The 23,093-nt window shown below is 68.5% G+C and overlaps 1 protein-coding gene across 1 annotated transcript; it reads right to left on the bottom strand.

Annotated features, from left to right (window-relative positions):
• Positions 1-4,506: 4,506 nt before the first annotated feature.
• On the bottom strand, positions 4,507-22,665 carry NCKAP1L (NCK associated protein 1 like). Its single transcript, XM_077788581.1, has 31 exons — positions 22,414-22,665; positions 21,845-21,955; positions 21,178-21,270; positions 20,728-20,784; positions 20,214-20,356; positions 19,434-19,524; positions 19,220-19,357; positions 18,471-18,519; positions 17,530-17,683; positions 16,490-16,546; positions 15,945-16,041; positions 15,327-15,436; positions 14,112-14,244; positions 13,951-14,032; positions 13,595-13,653; positions 13,041-13,186; positions 12,562-12,694; positions 12,365-12,484; positions 11,709-11,848; positions 11,306-11,437; positions 10,958-11,176; positions 10,018-10,148; positions 9,837-9,934; positions 9,003-9,090; positions 8,824-8,906; positions 8,261-8,341; positions 8,082-8,175; positions 7,885-8,001; positions 6,336-6,445; positions 5,506-5,595; positions 4,507-4,626 (listed from the first exon to the last, which is right to left on the bottom strand). The coding sequence occupies exons 1-31, from the start codon at positions 22,513-22,515 to the stop codon at positions 4,507-4,509; spliced, it is 3,378 nt and encodes a 1,125-aa protein (XP_077644707.1). The 5' UTR covers positions 22,516-22,665.
• Between the last annotated feature and the right edge of the window lie 428 nt (positions 22,666-23,093).

Below are 23,093 nucleotides of genomic sequence, written 5' to 3'. Positions count from 1 at the left end.
GGAGAACCGGGAATGGAGAACCGGGATGGGAGAACCTGAGATGGAGAAACGGGATGGGAAAACCGGGAGGGGAGAACCGGGGATGGAGAACCGGGAATGGAGAACCGAGATGGAAGAACAGGGAGGGGAGAACCGGGAGGGGAGAACCGGGAGCGCCGGGACCGGGGGGAAGCGGGGAAGAACCGGGCTGGGGAGCGGAGGAGCGGGGATGCTGCGCGCTCCTACCGGGGGATGCTCGGCCGGTGCCGCCGGTGCCGCCGGTGCCGCCGCCGTGCCCCGGTCCCCCGCCGCCGCCGGCTCAGCCGCCGCCGACCGGGGCTCGCCGCAACTTTCCGCGAGCCGGCACCGGCACCGGCACCGGCACCGGCGGGCGGGGCGGGGCGGGGGAGCCGGGGGCGGGGGCCGGGACCGGAGCGGGGGGGCCGGGGGTCCGCCCAGCCCCGCGCGCCGCCGGGACCCCCGGGGGGAGGGAGGGGCCCGGACCCCCCGGGGGCAGCCGGGACCCTCCGGGGGGGACCCCAATGGGGGGGGACCCCAAAACCTCCTGAAGCTCCGGGGGGGGTCAGGACCCCAATGGGGGACCCCAAAACCTCCTGAAGGTCCGGGGGGGTCAGGACCCCAATGGGGGGGGGACCCCAAAACCTCCCGAAGCTCCGGGGGGGGGGGTCAGGACCCCAATAGGAGGGAGGGGACCCCAAAACCACCTGAAGCTCCGGGGGGGGGGTGGGGGTCAGGACCCCCAGGGGGAGGCGGAGGCGCCCCGGGACCCCCGGGGGGGTTGTGGGGGCGCCCCCGCTTTTGGCAGCGGGGGGAGGGCTCCGAGCCCCCCGGTGACCCCCAGGGAGGGGCCGTGACCCCCCCGGTGCCCCCCGGTGCCCCCCGGTGCCCGACCCCCGGCAGTGCCCCTTTGTCCCCTCCCCATCGGGAGGGGGGGTCAGCAGCCCCCCCCCAAAATCCGCGGCCGCTCCCCGGGGCTGGGGGGGGCACCTGGAGCTTGAGGGGACCCCCGGCCCCCCCGTGCCGCCCCTGCGCCCCCAGCCCCCCTGGAGCCCCTCGGGGGCGCTGCTGGCCCGGGGGGTCCCAGAGATGGTCCGGGGGGTCCCAGAGATGTCCCAGGGGGTCCCAGGGGTGGCCCGGGGGGTCCCAGAGATGGCCCGGGGGGTCCCAGGGGTGGCCCGGGGGGTCCCAGGGGTGGCCCGGGGGGTCCCAGAGATGTCCCAGGGGGTCCCAGGGGTGGTCCGGGGGTCCCAGAGATGGCCCGGGGGGTCCCAGGGTGGCCCGGGGGGGCGGTTTTGGGGCGCGGGGACCTCAGGGTTTGCCCGGGGGGGTCTCAGGACTGACCCGGGGGGGGGTCTCAAGCTGGGCCGGGGGTTTTGGGGCGGGGGGACCTCAGAGATAACGTGGGGGGGGTCCCAGAGTTGGCCCAGGGAGGTCTCGGGTTGCCCCGGGGGGTTTTGGGGTGCGGGGACCCCATGGCGGACCCGGGGGGGTCTCGGGCCGTCCCGGGGGGTTTTGGGGTGCGGGGACCCCATGGCGGGCCCGGGGGGGGTCTCGGGCCGTCCCGGGGGGTTTGGGGTGCGGGACCCCCCCGCGGGCTCCCCGGCACGCGCCCCCGGGAATATTCATCAGCCTTTATGTAACGGCGTGGGTGGGAGCAGCGCCCACCGCGGCCCCGCCCCACCCTGGGGAGCCCCCCCGAGCCCCCCCAGAGCCCCCCGAGCCCCCGCGAGCCCCCCCAGAGCCCCCCGAGCCCCCCCGACATCCCCAGAGCCCCCCGAGCCCCCCGAGCCCCCCGACACCCCCCGAGCCCCCCCGACACCCCCAGAGCCCCCCCGAGCCCCCCCGACAACCCCCGAGCCCCCCCAGAGCCCCCCGACACCCCCAGAGCCCCCCGAGCCCCCCCGATATCCCCAGAGCCCCCCGAGCCCCCCCAGAAACCCCTGAGCCCCCCGACACCTCCAGAGCCCCCCCGACACCCCCAGGGCCCCCCCGACACCCCCAGGGCCCCCCCGAGCCCCCCCGAGCCCCCCGAGCCCCCCGAGCCCCCCCCGAGCCCCCAGAGCCCCCCCGAGCCCCCAGAGCCCCCCCAGGCCCTGCAGCCGCTGATTCGGGGGGGTCCCTCTGTTTAACCCCCAAAATGTGTTTGGGGGTCCCTCCCCCCCCGGATTTGGACCCTTGGGCCCCCCCCGGGCCGAGACCCCCCCCCGGGCACCACCGGGGACACCTTGAGGGTCTCCAAGCCCAAATTTGGGCTCCTCCAGCCCCTCGTGGGGGGTCCCCCCCTCATTTTTGGGGGGGGTTTCAAAGAAACTCGGGGGTCCTCAAAGTGATTTTGGGTTCCTTGGACAGATTTTGGGGGTCTCAAACGCATTTTGGGGGTTCTCAAACCGATTTGGGGATCCTCGACCTGATTTTAGGGCTCTCAAACTCATTTTGGGGGTGCTCAAACTAATTTTGGGAGTCTTCAAATAAACTCGGGGGTGCTCGAAGTGATTTTGGGGGTCCTCGAATTGATTTTGGCGCTCTCAAACTCATTTTGGGGCTGCTCAAACCAATTTTAGGGCCCCTAAAATCACTTTCGGGGTGCCCGAACCGCTCGTTTCGGGCTCCTCGAGTCGAATTTGGGGTTCAAAAAAACCCAAAAAAAAAACCCCCAAAAAATTAAAAAAAACCCCAAATCTTCTCTTTTCTCCCCCAAATCTTCTCTTTTCTCTGCCGAAACTTTGGGTTGCGGGGGGGGGGGGGGCGGGGTTTTGGGGTGTGGTCCCGGGGGGGTCCGTGGGCGCGCGCGAGACAAAAGCGGGAGGAGAGGGGGGGTTGGGGGGTTGGGGGGGGTTGGGGGGGTTTGGGGGGGGCTCGGGGGGGGTCGGGGGGTTTCGGGGGGGCTCGGGGGGTGTTGGGGGGATTTGGGGGGGTTCTGGGGAATTCGGGGGGCTCGGGAGGGTCGGGGGCGCTCGCTGGGAACGATTCGGGCTCGTGATCGACGGGACCGAAATAAACCCGGGCCGGGAGCGGGGAGGGGGCGGCCGAGCCCCCCGGGAGCGCGGCCGGGGGCGGGGGGGCCGCTCCGCCCCTCCCCCGCCTGGGGGGGGAGGGTTGATTGTCATTTTTGGGGTTTTTTTTGGTCGCTTTGCTTTGTTTTAGGGGTTTTTTTTGGGGTTTTTTTGCGTTTATCGCGATTTTTGGAGGACGCGTTCTGGGCGCCCCCCAAGGCCGGGTTTTGGGGGGGGTCGGGGTCGCGGGGGGGTCCCGGGGCGCTGCCGGTGCCGGTGCCGGTGCCGGTGCCGGTGCCGGTGCCGGTGCCGGTGCCGGTGCCGGTGACTCAGCCCGGAGCCGCCGCCGTGCACGGAATGGAAACGGCCGCGGCCGCCGCCGCCCCGGGCGGATCCCCCAAAAACGCCGCACGGGAGGGAAATGAAACCGCGAGGAGATGGGGGAAAATTAAAAATAAAATTAAAAACCCCGGCGGGGCGTGGGGGGGCTCAGGATGTGCCTGGAAACGGCCCCGGCGCTGAGACGGAGGAGGGAAACTGAGGCACACTCCGGACACTCCGGACACCCCCGGACAGCCTCGGACATGACCGGACACTCTGAATATCCCCGGACACCCCCGGACACCCCCGGACACCCCCGGACATCACTGGATATCACCGGACATCACCGGACACCCCCGGACACTCCGGACACCCCCAGACACCCCGGACCCCCTCCCCAGAGCCCCCGGGACGTCCCGGGGTGGTCCCGGGGTGATCCCGGGGTGGTCCCGGGGTGGTCCCGGGGTGGGCGGCGCCTGCGGACTCCAAAAATTCCCGAGAGGTGAATTTGGGGTGAAAAGAGGATTTTAGTGGCAGCGGCGACAGCGGGGGGACAGCTGGGGACATTTGGGGACATTTGGGGACATTTGGGGAGGGACACGGGGGTCCTGGGGGGCCAGGTTTGGGATTTGGGGGTCCTGGGGAGGACAGGGGTGGGGATTTGGGGTCGGGGGTCCTGAGGGGGTCGGGTTGGGGGATTTGGGGAGGGGATTTGGGGTTCCGGGGGGGGGGATGGGTTAAGGAGTTTGGGGTGGGACACGGGGGTCCCGCGGGGGTCTCGGGGTGGAACACGGGGGTCCCGGTGCGGATCGGGGGGTCTGAGGGCTGCGGTCTGTGCGGGGGGGTCCCGGTGTGGATCGGGGGGTTCGGGGGTCCTGGCCGGGGCTCGGGGGTCCCGCTCAGTGCGGGGGGGTCCCGGTGTGGATCGGGGGGTTCGGGGGTCCCGCTCGGTGCGGGGGGGTCCCGGTGCGGCTCGGGGGGTTCGGGGGTCCCGGCCGGGGCTCGGGGGTCCCGCTCGGTGCGGGGGGGTCCCGGCCGGGGCTCCGGGGGTCCCGCTCGGTGCGGGGGGGTCCCGGTGCGGATCGGGGGGTTCGGGGGTCCCGGCCGGAGCTCAGGGGTCCCGCTCGGTGCGGGGGGGTCCCGGTGTGGATCGGGGGGTTCGGGGGTCCCGGCCGGGGCTCGGGGGTCCCGCTCAGCGCGGGGGTCCCGGCCGGGGCTCCCGGCAGAGCTGGCGGAAGGCGTTGCGCAGCAGCACGTAGGGGAAGCAGCTCTCCAGCATGTCCAGCGTCAGGAAGGACGACTCGGCCACGATCTTTATTTTGGGGGGAGGGGGGCACCCATCAGCACCCCCCTTCCGACCCCCGACCCCTCCCCCGCTCCTGCCGACCCCCCCCCTTCCTCCTCCCGACCCCTCGCGGCTCTCCCGGCCCGGCTCAGGTTGAAATATTTGAAATATTTGCAATAAATATTTGAAATATTTAAATATTTGCATTTCAATTGCTCCGAGCCGGCCCGGCCCGGGATGACAATCCCGGGGGGGGGGGTCTGGAGGATGCTCGGGGACATCCCTGAGCCCACCCGCGGGGACAGCGGGACACAGCCGGGGGACATCGGGAATGGTCCTGGGGACATTTGGAATGGTCCTGGGGACATGGGGAACGGCCCAGGGCCACCCCAGAGCCCCCCCAGGTGCCCTCCAGGTGCCCCCAGAGCCCCCCCAGGTGTCCCCGGGTGTCCCCAGGTGTCCCTCCACATGCCCCGAGGTGTCCCAGGTGCTGCCCAGGTGCCCCCCTTGTGCCAAGGTGCCCCCCAGGTGTCCCAGGTGTCCTCCAGGTGCCCCCCAATTGTCCCAGGTGCCCCCCCAGGTGTCCCAGGTGTCCTCCAGGTGTCCCAGGTGCCCCCCAGGTGTCCCCCAATTGTCCCAGGTGCCCCCCCAGAGCCCCCCAGGTGTCCTCCAGGTGTCCCCCAGGTGCCCCCCAGGTGTCCCAGGTGTCCTCCAGGTGTCCCCCAATTGTCCCAGGTGCCCCCCCAGAGCCCCCCAGGTGTCCCAGGTGTCCTCCAGGTGTCCCCCAATTGTCCCAGGTGCTCCCCCAGAGCCCCCCAGGTGTCCCAGGTGTCCTCCAGGTGTCCCCCAATTGTCCCAGATGCCCCCCCAGAGCCCCCCAGGTGCCCCCCAGTGCCCGGTGCCCACCAGGTGCAGCAGCAGCACGACCGAGTCCTGGTTCCGTGCCCGCGCCTTGTCCGGCTCCTGGGCCAGCTGCAGGAGGCTGCTGGAGGCCAGCTGGGGACATGGGGACATGGGGACATGGGGACAGGGACAGGAGGTGACAGAGGGGACAGGGACAGGGACATGGGGACATGGGGACAGGGGGACATGGGGACATGGGGACAGGGACAGGGACAGGAGGTGACAGGGGACAGGGACAGGGACATGGGGACATGGGGACAGGGGGATATTGGGGATATGGGGACAGGGACATGGGGACAGGGACAGGAGGTGACAGAGGGGACAGGGACATGGGGATATTGGGGATATGGGGACAGTGGGGACATGGGGACATGGGGACAGTGGGACATGGGGACATGGGGACATGGGGACAGGGACAGGGACAGGAGGTGACAGGGGACAGGGACAGGGACATGGGGACATGGGGACAGGGGGATATTGGGGATATGGGGACAGGGACATGGGGACAGGGACAGGAGGTGACAGAGGGGACAGGGACATGGGGACATGGGGACATGGGGATATTGGGGATATGGGGACAGGGACATGGGGACAGGGACAGGAGGTGACAGGGGACAGGGACAGCCCGGCTCACCAGCAGGACAGGGACAGGAGGGGACAGGGACAGGGACAGGGGACAGGGACAGCCCAGCTCACCAGCAGGACAGGGGACAGGGACAGGGGACAGGAGGTGACAGGGGACAGGGACAGCCCGGCTCACCAGCAGGACAGGGGACAAGAGGGGACAGGGACAGGGACAGGAGGTGACAGGGGACAGGGACAGCCCGGCTCACCAGCAGGAACTCCTTCAGGTGCGTCTCGATGTTCTTGCCGTGCACGGTGAAGAGCGCGGCCGAGAGCTGCACGATGGCCTTGGCCAGGCAGTGCACGTTGTTCTGGTGGCCTGGGGACACGCGGGGACACGCGGGGACACGCGGGGACGGCAGTGAGTAAAGGTGGCACTGGGGGGACTGGGGGTTCGGGAAGGCCGGGGACACAGGGGAGGGTTGGGGACACAGGAGGGGGTTGGGGACAGCCCAGAGTCTCCGCTGTGCCACCTGCCTCGGTGACAGACCCGGTGTCCCCATGTGCCACCAAACCCTCTGCTGTGACAATGGGACGGTGAGAACGGCCAGCATGGGGACGTGGGGACACGGTGACACAGGGACACAGGGACAGGGAACACAATGACACAGTGACACAGTGACAGTGACACAGCCCTCACCGTCCAGCTCGGGGCTGTAGAGGGGACACAGTGACACAGTCACAGTGACAGTGACGGTGACAGTGACACAGCCCTCACCGTCCAGCTCGGGGCTGTAGAGGGGACACAGTGACACAGTGACAGTGACAGTGACAGTGACAGTGACAGTGACAGTGACGGTGACACAGCCCTCACCGTCCAGCTCAGGGCTGTAGAGGGGACACAGTGACAGTGACAGTGACAGTGACAGTGACAGTGACAGTGACAGTGACAGTGACAGTGACAGTGACGGTGACAGTGACGGTGACACAGCCCTCACCGTCCAGCTCAGGGCTGTAGAGGGGACACAGTCACACAGTGACAGTGACAGTGGTGGTGACAGTGGTGGTGACAGTGACGGTGACACAGCCCTCACCGTCCAGCTCAAGGCTGTAGAGGGGACACAGTGACAGTGACAGTGACAGTGACAGTGACGGTGACACAGCCCTCACCGTCCAGCTCAGGGCTGTAGAGGGGACACAGTGACACAGTGACAGTGACAGTGACGGTGATGGTGACGGTGACACAGCCCTCACCGTCCAGCTCAGGGCTGTAGAGGGGACACAGTGACACAGTGACAGTGACAGTGACAGTGACAGTGACAGTGACGGTGACGGTGACACAGCCCTCACCGTCCAGCTCAGGGCTGTAGAGGGGACACAGTGACACAGTGACAGTGACAGTGACGGTGACAGTGACAGTGACAGTGACGGTGATGGTGACAGTGACACAGCCCTCACCGTCCAGCTCAGGGCTGTAGAAGGGACACAGTGACACAGTGACAGTGACAGTGACGGTGACAGTGACAGTGACACAGCCCTCACCGTCCAGCTCAGGGCTGTAGAGGGGACACAGTGACACAGTGACAGTGACAGTGACGGTGACAGTGACAGTGACACAGCCCTCACCGTCCAGCTCAGGGCTGTAGAGGGGACACAGTGACAGTGACAGTGACAGTGACAGTGACAGTGACAGTGACGGTGACAGTGATGGTGACACAGCCCACACCGTCCAGCTCGGGGCTTTAGAGGGGACACAGTGACACAGTGACACAGTGACAGTGACAGTGACGGTGACAGTGACGGTGACACAGCCCTCACCGTCCAGCTCGGGGCTGTAGAGCGACGCGGGGTCCGCGGCCAGCAGCGGCAGGGACACGGCCACGAACACCAGCAGCAGGCAGGACACCTTGTACTCCTCCTCGGGGGACGAGCCCTCTGCAGGGACAGGGGACAGCCAGTGACAGCGCCACCCGGGTGACAGTGCCACCCCGCCGTGTCCCCAGAGCCACCCCCACCTGTCCTGCCGCTGGCCAGGGCGGCCACCAGCGCCGGGTCCACCTCGCACGGGACCCCCGCGGCCGAGGCCAGCTCGAAGATGCTCAGGGTGACCTGGGGACACACGCGGGGACAGGGGACATGCGGTGTCACGCGGTGCCACGCGGCGCCACCCCCACGGCCGTGTCCCTGTCCCCACCTGGATGTCGGTGTCGGGGGTCACCAGCTCCGCCAGGCACTCGATGGGGCCCGTCAGGAAGGGGCAGTGCTGGGAGAACACCTGGGGGGCCGGGGGGTCACGGGGGGCCGGGGGCCCCAAATGGGGCCCGGGGCCCCCAAATGGGGGTCACGGGAGTCTGGGGTCCCCAAATGAGGGGGGTCCTGTGTCCCCAAATGGGGGGATTGAGGGTCCCAGGGAGGTCCCAGGTCTGGGGGTGTCCCGGGTGCAGAGTGCCCTGGGGGGTCCCAGGGGGTCCCAGGGTCCGGGGGTGTCCTGGGGGGTCTCGGGGGGACCCAGGGTCCAGGGGTGTGCTGGGGGGGTCTCGAGGGGTCCCAGGGTCCGGGGGTGCCCCGATCTGGGGTCCCAGGGTCTGGGGGGTCCTGGAGGGTCTCAGGGGGTCCCAGGGTCCGGGGGTGCCCCGATCGGGGGTCCCAAGGTCCGGGAGTTTCCTGGGGGGGTCCCAGGGGGTGCCAGGGTCCGGGCGTGTCCTGGGGGGTCTCGGGGGTGCCAGGGTCCGGGGGTGCCCCGTTCGGGGGTCCCACCTCCCGGAGGCCCTGCTGGGCCATGGCGCGGAAGCTCAGGATCTCCCCGATGATGGTCATGCGCTTCAGCACGTTCTCAGCCGCTGCGGGGACACGCGAGGGGCAGCGGGGTGACACGTGTGACACCCCCGAGTGGGGGTGGGTGACACCCCTGGGTGACACCCCTGGGTGACACTCACAGCTCAGGCGGGGCAGCAGCGCCGGCCTCTGCTCGGCCCTGCAGCAGCGCAGCTGCACCAGCGTGTCCATGTTCTCAGCCACCAGCTTCTGCGGGGACACGGGGACACGGGGACACTGGGGACACTGGAGGACACAGCTGGACCTGGCATCTCCAACCCTCCCACTGAGCCCAGGGGATGTGCAGGGATGGGCTGGGGTGGCACCAGGGTGGCCCTGCCTGCCCTGTCATGGTGCCAGCAGCCCCATCCCCTGTCCCAGCCCCTGTCCCTGTCCCTGTCCCTGTCCTGTCTCTGTTCCTGTCCCCTCTCCCCTGTCCCTGTCCCTGTCCCCATCCCTGTCCCTGTCCCTGTCCCTGTCCTGTCTCTGTTCCTGTCCCCTCTCCCCTGTCCCTGTCCCTGTCCCCATCCCTGTCCCTGTCCCTGTCCCCGTCCTGTCTCTGTTCCTGTCCCCTCTCCCCTGTCTCTGTCCCTGTCCCTGTCCCCTCTCCCCTGTCCCTGTCCCTGTCCCCATCCCTGTCCCTGTCCCTGTCCTGTCTCTGTTCCTGTCCCCTCTCCCCTGTCCCTGTCCCTGTCCCTGTCCCTGTCCCTGTCCCTGTCCCCTCTCCCCTGTCCCTGTCCCCTCTCCCCTGTCTCTGTCCCTGTCCCCATCCCTGTCCCTGTCCCTGTCCCTGTCCCTGTCCCCTCTCCCCTGTCCCTGTCCCTGTCCCTGTCCCTGTCCCTGTCCCCGTCCCTGTCCCCGTCCCTATCCCCGTCCCTGTCCCCGTCCCTGTCCCTGTCCCTGTCCCTGTCCCTGTCCCTGTCCCTGTCCCCGTCCCTGTCCCAGCCCCGCGGTACCTTCAGCTCAGTGACCTGGGACCCCACGTGCCACATCAGGTTCTCGCTCAGGAACCGCATCCCGTAGGGCCCGATCAGCTCGGCCAGCGCCCGCAGCTCTGCCGTGGGAGGGACAGGTGGGGACAGGTGGGGACAGGGTGGGGACAGGTGGGGACAGCCCCCCCGAGCCCCCCAACCCCACCTGAGACGTCGGAGAACTCGGCGGCGCTGAACGGGGGCTGCTCCTCGCGGGGCACGGTGGTGAAGGCCTGCAGGGCTGGGGACAGCAGCACGGCGCCGGTGCTGGCCTGGCGCAGCAGGGCCTCCAGGTACCTGGGGACACGGCACTGGCACCCGCGGCATGGCACCCGTGGCAGTGCCACCCATGGCAGTGCCACCCATGGCACTGTTACCCATGGCAGTGCCACCCATGGCACTGTCACCCATGGCAGTGTCACCTATGGCACTGGCACTGTCACCCATGGCAGTGTCACCCTCGGCATTGCCACCATGACCCCACAGCAGCGTCACCCTGCTGCCACCACCACCCCCATCCCCGTGTCCCTGCTGCCACCACCCCGTCCCTGTGTCCCCACTCCCTGTGGGTGACCGTGACCACCCCGTCCCGACACTGACCACCCTGTCCCCATGTCCCCCAGCTATGGGTGACACTGACCACCCTGTCCCCGTGACCCCCAGTGGTGTCACTGACCACCCATCCCCATGTCCCCCCATGGTGACCCTCACCGCCCGTCCCCGTGTCCCCCCCATGGTGTCACTGACCATACCATCCCCATGTCCCCCCATGGGTGACCCTCACCACCCGTCCCCGTGTCCCCCCGTGGTGACCCTCACCGCCCGTCCCCGTGTCCCCCCCATGGTGTCACTGACCATACCATCCCCATGTCTCCCCTGTGGTGACCCTCACCGCCCGTCCCCGTGTCCCCCCGTGGTGTCACTGACCACCCGTCCCTGTGTCCCCCCGTGGTGACCCTCACCGCCCGTCCCCGTGTCCCCCCGTGGTGTCACTGACCATACCATCCCCATGTCTCCCCCGTGGTGACCCTCACCGCCCGTCCCCGTGTCCCCCCCATGGGTGACCCTCACCGCCCGTCCCCGTGTCCCCCCGTGGTGGCACTGACCAGTCGGTGTAGATGGCAGCCAGCGTGGGCTGCCCGCCGGCGTCGCGGGGCTGGCTCTGCTGCAGCAGCACGGCGCGCAGCAGCCGCCCCGTGTCCAGGGCCACCAGCTGGCCCAGCCGCTGCACCTGCCCCATGTAGGCCACCAGCCCGGCCAGCACCTCCGAGGGCCGGGCCACCTCCTGCGTGGCCTGGCTGTAGCCAGCCATGGCCACAATGGCCCTGCGGGGACACAGGGGGTGAGGGACATGGCGTTGTCCCCTCAGTCCCGTGTGTCCCCCACATGTCCCCTGGTCCCCGTGTTTCCCCCCGGCCCCGTGTGTCCTCTGCGTGTCCCCGGCGTGTCCCCACCTGGTCAGGCGTGTCTCCAGGTGGCTGCTCAGGTACTCGGCCGGTGTCACCGTGTGCCCAAACACGGTGAAGTTGGGGACGTGGTTGAAGCTCAGGGCCAGCTCGGACAGGGTCAGGTGCAGCTTGTCCATGCTGGGGGACAATCGTGGTGTGACCCCAGGGGGACAATCATAGTGTGACCCCGGGGGGACAATCTGTGTCCCATGGGGACAATCACACCATGTCTCCACTCCACACCCAAGCTCTGGTAGCTCCAGGTGAGCTCCTGAAGCCACCAAAAGCCACCAAGCCCAAAAAGGTCCCAAAGCCCCCAAAGGCCACCAAGCCCCCAGAGGCTCTGCAGACCACCAAAGTCCCCAGACCCGTGACCCTGGGGACAATCCCTGCCCTGGGTGACGCTCACTTGGTGGTCAGGGTCCGGTCCCGCCGCTGGCTCTCTGTGCCCGGCTTGTCCCTTTGGGGGTCCCCCTTGCGGGGCGGCTGCTTCGGGGTTTTCTTGACGCGGGCTCTGCTGATGGTGGCCGCGCAGTGCTTGGGCAGGAGCTGCGGGGTGGGGACAGGGCCATGGGGACATGGGGCATGGGGACATGGGGACAGGGCCGTGGGGACATGGGGACATGGGGACATGGGGACATGGGGACACCCCAAATGGGGCCACCATGACCACAGGCCACCGTCCCCAAGGCTGGGACAAGGGATGCCCCAGCAGGTTTGGCCCCCATGGAGGAACTTCCCCATCCCGAGGGTTTGGTGGGGACAGGAGGACGAGGGGACAGAAAGGCCACGGAGACCCCAGTGGCCACAGAGACCCCAGAGGTCCTGGAGACCCCAGAGGCCACCAAGACCCCAAAGATCCTGAAACCCCCAAAGGTCCTGAAACCCCCAAAGTTCACCAAGACCCCAAAGATCCTGGAGACCCCAAAGGCCACCAAGACCCCAAAGGTCCTGAAGGCCCCAGGGATCACCAATCCCTCCAAAAGTCCCAGATCCTCCCGACTCTCCCAAGCCCCCCAAAGGTCCCAGACCCCCCAGACCCTCCAGACCCCGAGGCCCCCAGACCTGCTGGCTCAGGTTGTGCTGCTCGGCGCAGGCGTCCAGGACACAGGCGCTGCCCACCCGTGCCAGCTCCTCCAGGAACTTGTGGCAGAGCCCCAGCGCCGCCGCCTCCAGCTGGGGGTACTGGGGGGGGACACCGGGACCCCTCAGAGCCGGGACGGGGCCGGGGGACCCCCCGGACCCCCCCGGGCATCACCCACCTCCTCGGGGCACATGGGGTGTGGGCAGCGCGAGAAGTGGGCGCAGAGCAGCGGGAAGGCGATGGCGAAGCGCAGCATGGACGGCTCGTCCAGCGCCGCCGAGAACATCCGCTCCAGGGAGCGCGCGTGGAAACTGCGCCGGGCCGGGGTGGGAAAGGGGTTAAAAATGGGATACGGGGTGGGAATGGGCTATGGGGTGGGGAAATGGGATCTGGGATGGGAAAAGGGCAGCAAAATGGGATCTGGGGTGGAAAAGGGTGGGGAAATGGGATCTGGGGTGGAAGGGGCAGAAAATGGGATCTGGGGTGGGAAAAGGTGGGAATATGGGATCTGGGGTGGAAGGGGCAGAAAATGGGATCTGGGGTGGGAAAAGGTGGGAATATGGGATCTGGGGTGGAAGGGGCAGAAATGGGATCTGGGGTGGGAAAAGGTGGGAATATGGGATCTGGGGTGGAAGGAGCAGGCCCGGCCGGGCTCACCAGAGCTGGGACAGGTCCGAGGTCTCCTCCAGCAGCTCCTCGGGCTGGTCCAGCAGGCGCGTGTGGAACACCACCAGGCCCATGGCCCGCGCCACGTCCCCGTGAGACACCAGCGGCAGCGGCGCCTTGGCCACGCTGGTGTAGGCCTGGGACAGGGGGACAGGGGGACATGGGGACAGGGGGACAGGGATGGGGACATGGGGACAGGGACACGGGGACAGGGATGGGGACACAGGGACAGGGACGGGGATGGGGACACGGGGACATGGGCACAGGGACAGGGATGGGACAGGGATGGGGACAGGGATGGGGACATGGGAACAGGGACAGGGACAGGGATACGGGGACATGGGCACAGGGACAGGGATGGGACAGGGACAGGGACATGGGACAGGGACAGGGACACGGGGACATGGGCACAGGGACAGGGATGGGACAGGGACAGGGACATGGGACAGGGACAGGGACACGGGGACATGGGCACAGGGACAGGGATGGGACAGGGATGGGGACAGGGACAGGGACAGGGACAGGGACAGGGACAGTGCCACCACCTGGAGCCGGAGCCAGTCCAGGCGCAGCGCGGTGAAGTCAAACTGCTCCTGGTCATCGACTGTGGGGACACGGGGACAGCGCTGGGGGTGGCAGTGCCACCGCAGGGGACCCCCCTGGAGCCACCACCCTTGGGGGTGCCCGGGATTGTCCCAGAGCTCCCGGGACAGCGGGGCACGGTGAGGGGACATTCGGGCTGGGAGGGGACAATGCGGGCAGGGAGGGGATAATCCCATCTGGGAGGTGACAATTCGAGCTGAGGGGGGACAATTCAAGTTGGGAGGTGACAACCCGGGCCGGGAGGGGACAATTCCAGCCGGGAGGTGACAGCCCGAGCTGGGAGGGGACAGCCCCGCACCTTCCTTGGCCGAGAGCGCCGAGAGGGAGCTGACGAAGGACGAGAGGATCACGGACTCCTCCTCGGGACACACCGGGAGGTTCTGCGGGGACACGGCGGCCTCAGGGCACGGCGCCGGCCCGGAGGGGGCTCGGGGGACGGGGCCAGCCCCGGTGCCGTACCTGCACGACGTCGCTGAGCACCAGGGCGTCGAAGCGGGCCAGGAAGTGCCGGTGGTAGCGGCGCAGGAGCCGCCGGTGCCGCCGCAGCAGCGCCCGCAGCCGCTCCAGCAGGAACAGCAGCTCCGCGATGCGGCTGAGCGGGGCGGTCAGACCCCCGGGCCGGCAGGGACCCCCGGCACCCCCAAACTGCCGAGCGCATCTAGGGCTCCCCCCGGGCACCCCCAAACTGCTGAGCGCATCTAGGGCTCCTCCCGGGCACCCCCAAACTGCTGAGAGCATCTAGGGGTCCCCCCGGGCACCCCCAAACTGCTGAGCGCATCTAGGGCTCCCCCCGGGCACCCCCAAACTGCTGAGCGCATCTAGGGGTCCCCCGGGCACCCCCAAACTGCTGAGCCCATTCCAGGGACTCCCGGGGCACCCCCAAAAAACCACCAAACCCCCCCAAACTCGAGGGGTCCCCACTCCTGTCCCCCCCGTCTCCTCTGTCCCTCCCGTCCCCTCTGTCCCCTCTGTCCCTCCCGTCCCCTCTGTCCCCAATGTCCCCTCTGTCCCCTCCTGTCCTCTGTGTCCCCCCGTCCCCTCTGTCCCCCCTGTCCCCCCTGTCCCCCCTGTCCCCAGTGTCCTCAATGTCCCCAATGTCCCCATTGTTCCCCAGTGTCCCCAATGTCCCCCCTGTCCCCAATGTCCCCAATGTCTCCAACCCCCCAATGTCCCCAATGTCGCCAGTGTCCTCAATGTCCCCAATGTCCCCAATGTTCCCCAGTGTCCCCAATGTCCCCAATGTCCCCCCTGTCCCCAATGTCCCCAATGTCTCCAACCCCCCAATGTCCCCAATGTCCCCAGTGTCCTCAATGTCCCCAATGTCTCCCCTGTCCCCAATGTCCCCAATGTCTCCAACCCCCCAATGTCCCCAATGTCGCCAGTGTCCCCAATGTCCCCAATGTCCCCCCTGTCCCCCCTGTCCCCCCTGTCCCCAGTGTCCCCCCAATGTCCCCCCTGTCCCCAATGTCCCCAATGTCCCCCCTGTCCCCAATGTCCCCAATGTCCCCAGTGTCCCCAATATCCCCCCTGTCCCCAATGTCCCCCCTGTCCCCAATGTCCCCCCTGTCCCCAGTGTCCCCAATGTTCCCCAGTGTCCCCAATATCCCCACTGTCCCCATTGTCCCCCAATGTCCCCAGTGTCCCCAGTGTCCCCTCTGTCCCCTCTGTCCCCACCTGTCGCTGAAGTCCTCGGGGCTCTTGCTCTTGGTCACATGCTCGGCATGTCGCGACAGCCAGCTCAGCTCATCGCGACACAGCGACAGCGCCACGAACACCAGCAGGGCCTGGGGGGGACGGACAGGGGGTCGGGACCGCCCACATCGCCCCAAATTCCCCTCCAAAATCCCCCAAATCTCTCAAATTCCCCCCAGATCTCTCAACCCCCCCCCCAAAACCGCCAAAATCTCCAAAATCTCCCCAAGATCTCTCAAATTCCCCTAAAAATCCCCCAAAATCTCCCAAAAACCCCACAAAATCTCTCGAATCCCCTCCAAACTCCCCGAAATCTCCAAATCTCCCAAAGCCCTCCCAAAATCTCCCCAAATCCCCCAAAATTCCCTCTAAACTCCCCGCAATATTCCAAAATCCCCCCAAAATCTCCCCAAACCTCTCCAAAATCTCTCCAAAATCTCTCCAAAATCTCTCCAAAATCTCCCCAAATCTCTCCAAAATCTCCCCAAATCCCCCCCCGAATCTCTCAAATGCCCCTCAAAATCCCCCCCAAATCTCCTCAAACCCCCTCAAAATTTCCCAAATCCCCCCCAAACTCCCCCAAATCCCCCCGGAGCCCACCTTGGGTCCCAGCAGCCCGGGCTGATCCTCCAGCAGCGCCGCGAGCTCCCGCACGGCCCCGCGCAGGAACGAGCGCTGGCCCCGGTGCAGCGCCGGGCTGGGGGGCACGGCGGGTTTGGGGGGACCCTTGGGGTCCCTGAGGGTCTCGGGGGGTCCCCGGGGGTCCCTGAGGGTCTCGGGGGTCGCGGGGTCTCGGGGGGAGCCGAGGGGGACAGGGGGAGGGGGCAGAACCCCCCGCAGGACCCCGGGGTGGCCCCATGGGGATGGGGGAGGGTTGAGGGGATTTGGGGGGCTCAGGATGGGGGCAGGGGGGGATAAGGGGGGGGGTCACAGCCAGGGTCACCCCGGGGACCCCCCCGGGCACCCCAGAACCCGCGCGAACCCCCGGGCATCCCCAGGGGACAGCGAGTGTGGCAAAGGGGGCGGTGAGGGAGAAACTGAGGCAGAGACCCCCCCCCCGGTTTTGGGGAGCTCTGGGACCTCGCAGCTCCCCCAAACCCCCGGGATCCCCCGAACCCCCGGGACCCCCAAAATCCCCTGCAGACCTGTGAGCCGCCGCGTGCTCCCGGCACTCCTTGACGTCGGCCACGCGTTTCCCGAACCTGGCGAGGGGCACCGGGCACCTGGCACGGCCCTGGGGGACCCCCGGGCCCCCCGAGACCCCCGAGACCCCCGAGACCCCCGAGACCCCCGGGCCCCCCGAGACCCCCGAGACCCCCGGGGCCCCCGAGACCCCCCGAGACCCCCGAGACCCCTGGGCACCCCGAGACCCCCGAGACCCCCGGGCCCCCCGAGACCCCCGAGACCCCCGAGACCCCCGGGCCCCCCGAGACCCCCGAGACCCCCGGGGCCCCCGAGACCCCCGAGACCCCCGAGACCCCCGGGCACCCCGAGACCCCCGAGACCCCCGAGCCCCCCGGGCACCCCGAGACCCCCGGGCACCCCGAGACCCCCGAGACCCCCGAGACCCCCGGGGCCCCCGAGACCTCCGAGACCCCCGAGCCCCCCGGGCACCCCGAGACCCCCGAGACCCCCGGGCACCCCCAAAGTGCCCCGAACACCCCCAGCCCCACCCTGGCACTGTCTCCCCCGGTGTCCCCACTGTCCCCCTGGCAGTGCCACCCCCATTCCCCCATTGTCCCCCCCGTGCCCCCACTATCCCCCCGTGTCCCCCCGGGCAGTGCCACCCCCACTGTCCCCCCGGTGTCCCCCGTGTCCCCCCGTGTCCCCGTGTCCCCCCGTGTCCCCTATGTCCCCCCGTGTCCCCCCGTGTCCCCCCGTGTCCCCGCTGTCCCCCCGTGTCCCCCGTGTCCCCCCGTGTCCCCGTGTTCCCGTGTCCCCCCGTGTCCCCCCGTGTCCCCGTGTCCCCCCGTGTCCCCCGTGTCCCCGCTGTCCCCCGTGTCCCCCGTGTCCCCCGTGTCCCCCCGTGTCCCCCCGTGTCCCCCCGTGTCCCCCGTGTCCCTGTGTCCCCCCGTGTTCCCCCGTGTCCCCCGTGTCCCCCGTGTCCCCCGTGTCCCCGCTGTCCCCCGTGTCCCCCCGTGTCCCCGTGTCCCCCGTGTCCCCCGTGTCCCCGTGCCCCGCTCACCCCCTGAGCCCCCCCAGCAGCTCCTCGGTGACCTTGTGCACGGCGATGGCCTCGTCGCGCAGCAGGGTGACCACGAGGGACCCGCGCAGCGCCTGGCGCCACAGCTCCTGGCACGGGGGGGCGGCCAGCGCCCCCGGGCACACCAGGAACCCCACTGGGGGCACGCACCCCTCAGGGACCCCAAACGGGCACGGGGACCCGGAACGGGCACGGGGACCCCAAATAGGCACGGGGACCCGGAATGGGCACGGGGACCCGGACCGGGCACGGGGACCCGGAATGGGCACGGGGACCCGGAACGGGCACGGGGACCCGGAATGGGCACGGGGACCCGGAATGGGCACGGGGACCCGGAATGGGCACGGGGACCCGGAATGGGCACCCACCCTCAGGGACCCGGAACGGGCACGGGGACCCCAAAACGGGCATCCACCCCTCAGGGACCCGGAATGGGCACGGGGACCCCAAATGGGCACGGGGATCCAAAATGGGCACGGGGACCCGGAACGGGCACAGGGACCCCAAACGGGCACCCACCCTCAGGGACCCCAAAAGGGCACCAGGAACCCCAGAACGTGCACCCACCCATCGGGGACCCCAAAGTGGACACCCAAGGACCCCAAAACGGGCACCATGGGTTTGGGACAGTGCCCAGGGTGTGGGGACACTGCCCAGGGGGTTTGGGGACATTGCTCAGGGGGTTTGGGGACATTGCCCAGGGTGTGGGGACACTGCTCAACGGGTTTGGGGACACTGCCTGGGATTGGGGACATTGCCCAGGGGGTTTGGGGACACTGCTCGGGGGGTTTGGGGACATTGCCCAGGGTGTGGGGACACTGCTCAACGGGTTTGGGGACACTGCCTGGGATTGGGGACATTGCCCAGGGGGTTTGGGGACCCTGCCCAGGGTTTGGGGACACCCGGGCGGTGGCAGCACTCACAGATGATCCAGCGCTCCATCACCTCCAGGGACAGGTACTCACAGGCCATCTGGGGACAGCAGTGCCACCACACCACTGTCCCATGTCCCCATCCCTGTGTCCCCGTGTCACCATCCCCAGGCTGCTGGCACACCCCGGTGCCCGTGGCATGTGTCCCCATGTCCCCATGTCCCTGTCCCCGTGTCCCCGTCCCCGTGTCACTCACAGTGTCACTCGTGGCCGGGCTCAGCCTGTCTCCCGTGGGTCCCAGCCCTGTCCCTGTGTCCCCGTCCCCGTGTCACTCACGCTGTCACTCGTGGCCGGGCTCAGCCTGTCCCCAGCGGGTCCCAGCCCTGTCCCCATGTCCCCGTGTCACTCATGCTGTCACTCGTGGCCAGGCTCAGCGTGTCCCCAGCAGGTCCCAGCCCTGTCCCCATGTCCCCATGTCCCCGTGTCACTCACGCTGTCACTCGTGGCCAGGCTCAGCCTGTCCCCCGTGGGTCCCAGCCCTGTCCCCATGTCCCCATGTCCCTGTCTCCATGTCCCCGTCCCCGTGTCACTCACACTGTCACTCGTGGCCGGGCTCAGCAGGTCACCCGTGGGTCCCAGCCCTGTCCCCATGTCCCCATGTCCCTGTCCCCATGTCCCCATGTCCCCGTATCACTCACACTGTCACTTGTGGCCAGGCTCAGCCTGTCCCCCGTGGGTCCCAGCCCTGTCCCCATGTCCCCATGTCCCTGTCCCCATGTCCCCATCCCCGTGTCACTCACGCTGTCACTCGTGGCCGGGCTCAGCAGGTCACCCGTGGGTCCTAGCAGGCTCAGCAGCTGCTCCTGCCGCCACAGCTCCGCGTCCCGGCAGCGCCGCGCGAACGGGGCCCGCAGGGACAGCAGCGCGCTGCTCACGGCCTGGGGACAGCCAGCGCTGGGGACACCGGCCCGGCCGCCGCGCTGGCCCCGCCGCCCAGCGGGACCCCCGACCCACCTTGGTGTGGGGCCCGAACTCCTCGGGCAGCTTCTTCAGGGGCTGCTCGTACTCCAGCACCATCTGCGCCAGGCGGGCGAAGCCGGGCTCGCTGCGGGGACACGGCGGGGACACGGCGGGGACATGCTGGGGACACGCTGGGGACACGCTGGGGACACGCTGGGGCCGACCCTGGCACTGGGGGACACGCTGGGGACACGCTGGGGACATGCTGGGGACAGCCCTGGCACTGGGGGACACGCTGGGGACATGCTGGGGACAGCCCTGGCACTGGGGACACGCTGGGGCCGACCCTGGCACTGGGGACACGCTGGGGACACGCTGGGGCCACACTGGCACTGGGGACACACTGGGGCCGACCCTGGCACTGAGGACACACTGGGGACACACTGGGGCCAGCCCTGGCACTGGGGACACGCTGGGGACACACTGGGGCCAGCCCTGGCACTGGGGACACGCTGGGGACATGCTGGGGACACGCTGGGGACAGCGCTGGCACTGGGGACACGCTGGGGCCAACCCCGGCACTGGGGACACGCTGGGGCCACACTGGCACTGGGGACATGCTGGGGCCAACCCTGGCACTGAGGACACACTGGGGACACACTGGGGACAGCCCTGGCACTGGGGACACGCTGGGGACAGCCCTGGCACTGGTGACAGCCCCAGGGCCAGTTGTGGTGTTGGGGACACACTAGGGACCGCCCTGGGGACACCAGGGGACACCGGGGGACACCGGGGACACCGGGGACACCGGGCACAGTGGGCACAGCGTGGCACCTGGCGCCGTGGCTCATCTCGTGCGCGCAGTGGTAGAGCCCCAGCAGCAGCCGCCGCTCCTCGGCGCGGGCCAGCAGCAGCACCAGGGACACGTAGGTGACAACCAGGTCCAGGTAGGCCTTGGTGAGCTCGTGGTTGATGTGCTGGCGGGAGGGGACAGCGTGAGGCCGCGGGGACAGCGGGGACAGCGGGGACAGAGGGGACAGAGGGGACAGTGGGGACAGTGTGGACAGAGGGGACAGTGGGGACAGTGGGGACAGAGGGGACAGAGGGGACAGTGGGGACAGAGGGGACAGTGGGGACAGTGGGGACAGTGGGGACAGAGGGGACAGTGGGGACAGTGGGGACAGTGGGGACAGAGGGGACAGCGGGGACAGCGGGGACAGAGGGGACAGAGGGGACAGCGGGGACAGCGGGGACAGAGGGGACAGAGGGGACACAGGGACAGAGGGGACAGAGGGGACAGAGGGGACACGGGGACAGAGGGGACGTGGGGACAGGGGGTGGCACTCACGATGTCAAAGAAGCACTGGCTGGCGTCGATGGTGTTGAGCAGCTCGTACACGTGGTCCTGGGGACAGCGCCGCGTGTCACCGCCGTGTCACACCGTGTCACACCATGTCACACCGTGTCACTGGCTCTGAGGGACCCTGCCTGTCCCCTGTGTCCCCCATGTCCCCTGTGTCCCCTGTGTTCACTGTGTCCTCTATGTCCCCTGTCCCCCTGTCCCCCTGTCCCCCCCGTGTCCCGGTGTCCCGTTGTCCCCAGTGTCCCCCCTGTGTCCCAATGTCCCCCCGGTGTCCCCCTTGTTCCCCTGTCCCCTATGTCCCCCCCGTGTCCCGGTGTCCCCCCGGTGTCCCGGTGTCCCCCCGTGTCCTGGTGTCCCCCCGGTGTCCCGGTGTCCCCCCGTGTCCCGGTGTCCCCCCGGTGTCCCCCCCGTTTCCCGGTGTCCCGTCGCGGTCACCCGGAACTCCAGCACGTCCAGGAAGGTTTGGTAGAACGGTGCCAGCACGCGCACGATGTCCCCTCTGTCCCTGTGCACCGGGCCCAGCTGCTGCTGCGGGGACACGGGACAGCGGGGTGGCACCAGAGGACAGCGGGGTGGCACTGGGGACAGAGGGTGGCACCGGGGACAGTGGGGAGGGGTGCGAGGAGGGGACACCCAGGGTGAGGTGACAATGGGGACACCCAGAGTAGGGTGGCACATCCCCACAGGGGGTGGGGACACAGGGGTGGGGACAGTGGGGACACGGGGACAGCAGGGAGATGGGGACACGGGGACAGAGGGACACAGGGACACAGAGACATGGGGACATGGGGACATGGGGACAGCAGGGAGAAGGGGACACGGGGATACGGGGACACGGGGACACGGGGACACGGGAATATGGGGACAGAGGGACACGGGGACACGGGGACACGGGAATATGGGGACAGAGGGACACGGGGACACGGGGACACGGGGACACGGGGACAGAGTGACACAGGGACAGCAGGGAGATGGGGACCCGGGGACAGAGGGACACGGGGACAGAGGGACACGGGGACAGAGGGACACAGGGACAGCAGGGAGATGGGGACATGGGGACACGGGGACACGGGGACACAGGGACACAGGGACAGTGGCTCACGGTGCAGCTCCGCACGTCCAGGTGCGGGAATTTCTTCTGGATGAACTTGGCCGAGGCCTCCATGGCCTTGTCCCCGAGGAAGGGTGGCCGCGTACGGGGGTCCGAGAATGTCTGGGGGACCCCCGCATCAGAACCCTCGAAATGACCCCGAAAACCCCTCTGAGGGCTGGGACACCCCCAAAAAAACCCCAAAACTGAGACCCCCCCTAACCTTAGATCCCCTCCAAACCCTTCCCAAAACCCCACCCACCCCAAACCTCCCAGGGCTGGGACCCCCAAATTCCCACTTAAGGCTGGGACCCCCAACCCCCCCCCCAAAACTGAGCCCTCCCCCTCCTCAGATCCCCCCAAAATTCTCCTTCAAGGCTGGGACCCCCCAAACCCCCCCTGTCCAAGCCCCTCCCTGATCAGGGCCCCCCTAAACCTCCCCTAAAACCCTTCCTGGGCTGTGCCCCCTCCCCAAATCCCCCAAACCCCCCCGTCCCTCTCTCCCCCGATGCCCTCGGCTGCTCCCCGTGGGCCGGGCGGTGTTGGGGACCCCCGGGTGTCCCCCAGGAGCGTCCCCCGACCTTTTTGAGGTTGTAGACCCGCACCAGGACCCCCCGGCCCCGCTCGTTGAGCAGCGTCAGCTTCTCGGCCAGTTTGTCCCCGTACACCGAGGGCAGGGACATGGCGGTGGCACTCGCTGGCGGCACTGGGCGGTGGCACCCCCAGAGTCCCCGAAAGGCCCCAAACCCCAACTTCCCCTTCCTGGGCCGGGCCCGGCGGCGCCGGGGCCACCGGGGCCACGTGACGGAGCTGCCAGCACCCCGTGACACCGCGGGGACAGGGGGACCCAAAGGGGGCACAGAGTTAAACCGGGGCCTGGGTCCTAAACCGGGGTCTGGGTCCTAAACTGGGGTCTGGGTACTAAACTGGGGTCATGGTCCTTAACTGGGGTCTGGGCGCTAAATTGGGGTCATGGTCCTAAACTGGGGTCTGGGTACTAAACTGGGGTCTGGGCCCTAAATTGGGGTCTGGGTCCTAAACTGGGGTCTGGGTCCTAAACTGGGGTCTGGGTACTAAATGGGGTCTAATCCCGAAATTGGGGTCACGGTCCTAAACCAGGGTCATGGCCCTAAACCACGGTCTGGGCCCTAAATTGGGGTCATGGTCCTAAACCGGGGTCACGGTCCTAAATTAGGGTTTGGGCCCTAAATTGGGTCCGGGCCCTAAATCGGGGTCATGGTCCTTAATTGGGGTCTGGGCC

The sequence above is a fragment of the Lonchura striata genome, chromosome 27, assembly GCF_046129695.1.
Source record: "Lonchura striata isolate bLonStr1 chromosome 27, bLonStr1.mat, whole genome shotgun sequence".
Taxonomy (NCBI): Eukaryota; Metazoa; Chordata; class Aves; order Passeriformes; family Estrildidae; genus Lonchura; species Lonchura striata.
The sequence above is the reverse complement of the archived record's forward strand: the minus strand, read 5'-3'. Positions and strand labels throughout refer to the sequence as shown.

Bases quoted from the DNA above. Each gene is read 5' to 3' on its own strand.
- NCKAP1L (XM_077788581.1), bottom strand. From the start codon at position 22,515: ATGTCCCTGCCCTCGGTGTACGGGGACAAACTGGCCGAGAAGCTGACG. The intron at 19,525-20,213 runs GTGCCACGCTGT...GTGTCCCCGCAG, and splicing joins GAGATGAGCCACGGCGCCAG to CGAGCCCGGCTTCGCCCGCC. The intron at 8,176-8,260 runs GTGGGGACAGGG...GTGTGTCCCCAG, and splicing joins CCCCCGACACCGACATCCAG to GTCACCCTGAGCATCTTCGA.